At 54.6% G+C, this 6000-nt stretch overlaps 1 protein-coding gene across 1 annotated transcript in view; it reads left to right on the plus strand.

Annotated features, from left to right (window-relative positions):
• JPH3 (junctophilin 3) overlaps nucleotides 1-4842 on the plus strand; it is a gene marked incomplete at its 5' end in the record, with an annotated part of 28537 nt that extends 23695 nt beyond the window's left edge. Inside the window, 1 exon segment of the mRNA XM_021408475.1 lies at nucleotides 4675-4842. Coding sequence (XP_021264150.1) covers nucleotides 4675-4755 — 81 coding nt within the window.

A 6000-nucleotide genomic window follows, 5' to 3' on the forward strand; every position in this document is an offset into this window, starting at 1 on the left:
GCTGCCTGGTGCCACCCCCGTGTCCCCTCCTGCCAGCACTACCGTGACCTCGCCTGCCCCTTCCTCTCAGCCCTTTGGAGCTGGGGTTCCCTTGGTTTCCATTCTGTGAAAGCACAGAGCAATGCATTAGGACCGGCGTTGTCGGGTTAAGGGACAAACATGGACATCAGTGTCCATGAGAGCCACGAGGCACTGAGCTCAAGCCTGTGTCTGAGCGGGTTCCTGGAGCCTTTGAGATGGTCTAAAATGAGAAGAGAAGAAGGGAATTGCTGAGCTGCTGGAAGGAGAAAGGTTCCTAAGACGCCAGCAGCTCCTTTTATCCATTGGCTGTATTTTTAGGACTGAGGGGAAAAGAAAAAAAAAAGAGAACATAACCCTTTTCTGCAGGTGCCGAATATCTGCAGCCCCCAAAAAGGAATGGGAATGCTTCCCATGGTCCCCAGCACGGCTGTGGGAAGGGGCCCCGTCTACCTGTCCCCATTTAGGGGCACCGCGGGTATTCAGACAGAAGGCAGCGGGATGCGAGCAGGCTCGGTGCTCAGCCCTTCAAAATCCCCCCCATCTCATCCCATTGAGAAAGCCTGAGTGCGGGGCAGCAGCCAAAAAAATGCCCCAGCCTCTCCTGGCATCTCATTCCTTTATCAGATGCAATCCCCGCGGTCGCAGCCCGTGCCGATGGCATGGCCTCTTATCGCAAAGGGCGAGCAGACCCCGGGGGAGGGGAGGGGGGGGCCGGGCACGAGGTCTGCGAACAGTCTGCGGGGTTATGGATGGCAGAACCCCCCCCGCGCCAGGCAGGAGGACGCAGGAGCTGCAGCATCCCCCCGCCCGCTGCCTGCGCATTTCCCACCCATGTATTCCGAGCAGGTTTCCCTGTCGCTGGGGAGAGCAGGGAGGAGGCAGCCAATGTGCAGCCGGCTCTGCCGGAGCCGCACCGCGGCGGCGTGGGGAAGGCAGAGAGCAGGGACCCCCCCCAGCCCCCAGTTTTGGCTAAAACAGCGGATGGCAAAGCTCCGCCTGCATCTCTGGGTGCTGCGTACAGAACCACCCGGGGATGCTCTTTGGCGGGCATCCCTAGAGCCAAGCCCCGTGTCCTCTCCACTTTCTCTCTGAGGTTTTTCCTTCCTTTCTCTCTCCCTTTCCTTCCCACCAGGAGCCCTCCTGGCTCTCCTAACGTGGTCGTTTTCGTGCTTCCCTCACCTCATCTAAATAAACTCCCTGCAGGTTTGCAGCCCAACCCCAGCTGGGCACAGCCCAGCACACACACACCTGCAAACAATCACGAGCTGTAATTGCAGGGGAGTAAGGAGGAGCACAGCCCTGCTCACACCTGGGGGCCATCACCCTTGGGGGGCAGCTGCTGGCACAGGGACGGACTGCAGTGCGTGCACGAGCTGCTGCTTGCACCAAGTTTGGGTTTCTTGCTTCTTTCATCTGTTCTTCCTCTGATTTCTTCCACGTGCAGACACTGCAGGCTTTACTAACACCAACGCCAGACAAATGACGTTCAGAGAGCGATGTGACGCTGAACCTGGCAGTGCCCCTGTCCCACCTGCTCCACATCAGGGCCCTTGGGTGGAGCTGAGGGGTGCAGCTCCCTTCTCCATCCCACACCCTGCTCAGAGCCCGCTCCGCATCCCTTCCAGCTCTGAGAAAGCTGGGGCCAAATGCCACCTCCTGACTGAAAGAGCACCAAGACCCTGAACCCATTGCCCTCTGAGCAAAGCCAGCCCCCCCACCTCCCCCCCAACCCCCTGCTCCCCTTGCTGAGCTGTGTCACCGCATCCCATTGCTGGCAGTTAGGTGACAATTCAGCACAAATGTCGCCCGGCTGCTAAGTTTTCAGCATCTCTCGTAGTGCTGAGGCTGGAAAACAATGCCCCTATGCTTTTTGCTGATCCGAGTCCTTAGTAATTACACTTAATAGATCCCAAAGGGATTCCTAGGTAACCTGCATGGTGGTTTCCATGGCAGAGACAGAGCTTGTGCCCTGCGATAACTGATAATAATGGATTGTTAATACTTAAATATGGTGGTGGCATAATTAATTTGTAAACCAGCTGTCCCATGTGTTCCCAGTAAGAGTCAAGTTGCTACACAACAGCTAAAGGAGAAAAAAAAACAAACAACGGAACACACAAACAAAGCAATGGGGCAGGAGTGGTGGTGCCGTGGTGGGAACTGGCAAAAGATGCCCCAAAGTGATAGAAAAGCATTCATAGTGAGCACTGCTAACTACTGCTGGGCCATAAGGAGGGGCTGTTTGCATTTTGGCATTGCCAAGGGCTGGGATCTGTGTTTCGGCTCTTTCATTCCTGGAGGTGCAGGAGCTCCATCACCTGCTGGTACCTGCACACCTGGCCCATCCTTGGCAGGTGTTTTCCTCTTCCCACAATGGAGCCTGGGGATCTTATTATAAAGCTGATGAAATTTGCCATCATCCCACGATGAGGAAAAAGAAATCTCGGCTCAGGAGCTGATGAGACATCTCTCGGGACACCCCTGCCATCCAGAGGGAGAAGGGTGACTGCTTGCTCTGAGCAAGGCGAAGACACAAAGACTTCACGAGCTAGAAATAAGCCAGATGTAAGCATTGAGAAGTGCAGCAGGATTCGTAATTGGAGCTAAAACAGAAGCTTCGATGTCCCAGAGCCGCTTATGTGGGAAGCTGCTGCAGACAGGGCTCCAGCCCCTGCTAGGGGATGCACTGTGGGGCCAGGGGGCACCGGCCCTGGGACTGCTGCTGGGAGGGGAGAGGATGCAGAAGCTGCAGGTGTGGCACTGCTGGATTTGAGCTGTTCAGCCTGCAAAGGGCCCTCCCTCCCCGCTCCTCCTATTTCCGAGGTTTGCTTTTGCTGGCAAACGTGGAAGAGCCCAGCTATGCAGTGGCAAAGCAAGAGTAGCTTCTTGGCTCTGCCCTGAAATGCAAGATGCAAACAGGTGCAGATTGGAGCAGAACACTCATGCACGGGGACCCAGGTGCTTCTGGTGCCAGCGGGTGTGCACTCAGTGCTCGGTTGGTTGACTCCCACATCTCTCTGGATGAGGGCACACCCATATAAATCCCATCCCAGCCCCCAGGTACCAAAGGGCTGTAATCTCAGGCAGACCACCGGGTCTATCCCCAGGAGAGGACTAAGCTCAAATGTCAGGGCAGGAGGAGAGAGCACCCAGAGCATCACGGCCTCACGGCTCTGCTGGATAAGTTTGCATCCTGCATGCGTGTCATCAAGGCGATCTCATGGGCAGAGCAGGGGTAGAAATGGTCACTGCCCTTTGGGAGGCACACGGAGCTGTGCGTGGACCCGATGTCAGCGTGCCAGGGAGCAGCCCCGGCTGCGAGGTGGAGGGAACCAAACGCCCTTTGTGTCCCCGCGGTGCTCTGCCAACAGAAACAATGACAGCGTTATAATCGCTCGCAATCTGTTATTGCATGAACACGAGCTCAGAAACCGCAAAACCCAGTAATCTTCTGAAACGAAGCTAAAACCCCAAAAGGAAATCGCGCACCGCAGCGCCTGGCAGCAGTGGGGCCGGGTTGTGGCTCCCAAGCTCAGGCGGCGCAGGCGGAGGTGGCTGGGAGCAGCCAGGCGGGGGTACCTGGCTGCCAGCAGCCGCTCTCTGCCATCCCTCCCTCCTCTCGGCTCCCTCTGACCCCGTTGCTAAGCTACAGCTTTGCCTTTCCAGCAAGCTCCAGCATCCTCGCTCCCACCCACTCCCAGTGCGAACTGAATCAGATTGCTCAGAGGAGGAACCCGCCGCGTCCGGCACGCTGCAGCTTCCAGCAGCGCTGCACAGTGGTGCAAGGATTTCCTTGCTCCGTGCCCGACCCTGCCCCGTGCCACCTGGGTGGGCACAGAGGCTCTGTTAAAGCACAGAGGAACCACCTGCACCACGGCGGGCGCTTAGAGCTGGCACAGCTCCGCAGCAGCGAGAATAGACGAGGATGCAGCGACACTGAGAAATAGCTGCCACCTTCCTGCACGCACGCCTGCTGGCCCCACTAACACTTCAGGACAGTGGATGTGCTGTAGTCCCTTCCCATAGCCCCATTGGGGTCCAGAAGCCACAACACCCTTGGCAGCTGCAAAGGGGATTGAGAGAAGCAGCTCATGCAGTGCACATTGCAGCCTGGAAGTGCTGCCCCAGGCAGGCGCTCCCACTGCTCCCACTGTGTGTGCCATCCACACTGGGATGTTTCCCATGTAGCCCCCAAGAACGTTGCTGTGGAGCTCAGAAAAGATCGTTAGATCTGTCTCAAACATTGCCTTGATGCACACTGGGCCGCTGGCCTTTGCCATCAGCAGGATGTGTGTACAACAACCGCGTTCATTGGAAAGCAGCCTTAGGAGGCTCCTCCAAACCATCCCCAACAGCTGTAAGACCCAACCCAGCCACTTTTTGTTCCTTCTTTTTTCCTTTACCACCTCGGGTAATCAACTGCTCTCAGGTCTTCTTCTCTAAAGCCAGATTTCCTACGTGCACGACCCAGGCAGAGTCCATGAGCAAATAATGCTGTGATTGATGGGTGCAGTGGGTGTGCTCGCTGGGACCCACGTGGCATTCTCACCATGGGGCATTCTCTCATGGGACAGCAGACATCCCAGCAGGAGGGGTGAGGATCTGCCGTGCTTTGGGCTCCTTCTAACTCCTCTCCTTCTCTTTCTCTTGCAGGGCTCAGCTCCCATCTTGGTAGTCATGGTGATCTTACTAAATATTGGAGTCGCCATTTTGTTTATTAACTTTTTCATCTAACTCAAGACTGTCTTGTTTGCAAAAATAACAGTTACATGTATGAATGGGGGGTAAAAAAAAAAAAAAAAAGAAAAAAAAACAACAACAAAAAAAGGGAAAAATCATAACTTGAACTGTCCTACGACGATTTCCAAGTCTTTTCACAGAAGAACAACAAACGATCGAGTCTCACTCACAGTTTGCCTTTTTTCCTGGGTAATGTTTTTTGGATTTTAGCCAAAATTCTTTGCTTGTATAACACTATGCTGTGTGGCATGGCAAAAATGCTATCAACACTCTGCCCCCCCGACACTGGAAAGGATGAGAAGGAATCCCAACTAAAAGAAAACCTCATCTCCCTTCCCCTCACCCCCCGAAAATGTATTTCGTAACAACGGCGACCAACCCCAAACGGAGACAGACGAGGGGAGCGGTGTGAGGGTCCTGGGATGCTCCGGGCTGAGCTTCCCGGGGGGATCCAACAGCTTTCATGATAGAGGAAACGGGAGAGAAAAGCCAAAGCAGGTGGCCGGTTGTGAATGGAGGAGTTGAGGAGCGCAGGAAGGCACGAGCCCTGCCGGGACGTGAAGGATGCGAAGCAGCACCCGGCCCCGTTCCGTTATTTGCTGTCAAAACCAAGCTGCAATCAGTGTCTTGCAAAGTTCCTGGGGGCAGGGGGGGGATACTCCTGCCCCCACCCTCCTCCCCACGCAGCAGGGCTGGCGCACCTCCCAGGGCTGAGCGCTGCTCACAGCTCTTCCTTCTGGGTCAGCGTTGTGCCCAGGGTCCCCCAGCCACACGCAGGCGTCTCCAGCGACACGAGCGGAGCTGAGCATCCCGTCCCAACCACGTACATGCACAGAGATGCCAGGGAGCACGTCGGCGGTGAGAGAGGGCTCGATTCTGATCCACCTAGTATACAAAAAAAAAAAAAAATTAATAATAATAGTCAAATTAAGCAAAATACGATAAAAACGTTTTTTTTTTTTTTTACAAGGCATCTGGGGAGGAGCACTGGAGCATGTCCCAGAGAGGAGGGAGAGGGTGGTGGGTTTGTCTCTTACATCTTGCTGTGGACTGTTTCAGACATCATGCTTGGGCTCTGAGCATGTAGTATTTTGCACTTTGTAATGCAGGATGTATATTCCAGCTTCCAACATGTCCCTGTAAAAAAAAAAAAAAAAAAAAAAAAAAAAAAAAAAAAAAAAAACCAACAACATCATTGGCAATGGCAGCCTCTAAGGATGTATTCTTTTCTTTCTTTTC

The sequence above is a fragment of the Numida meleagris genome, chromosome 10 (assembly GCF_002078875.1).
Source record: "Numida meleagris isolate 19003 breed g44 Domestic line chromosome 10, NumMel1.0, whole genome shotgun sequence".
Classification (NCBI taxonomy): Eukaryota; Metazoa; Chordata; class Aves; order Galliformes; family Numididae; genus Numida; species Numida meleagris.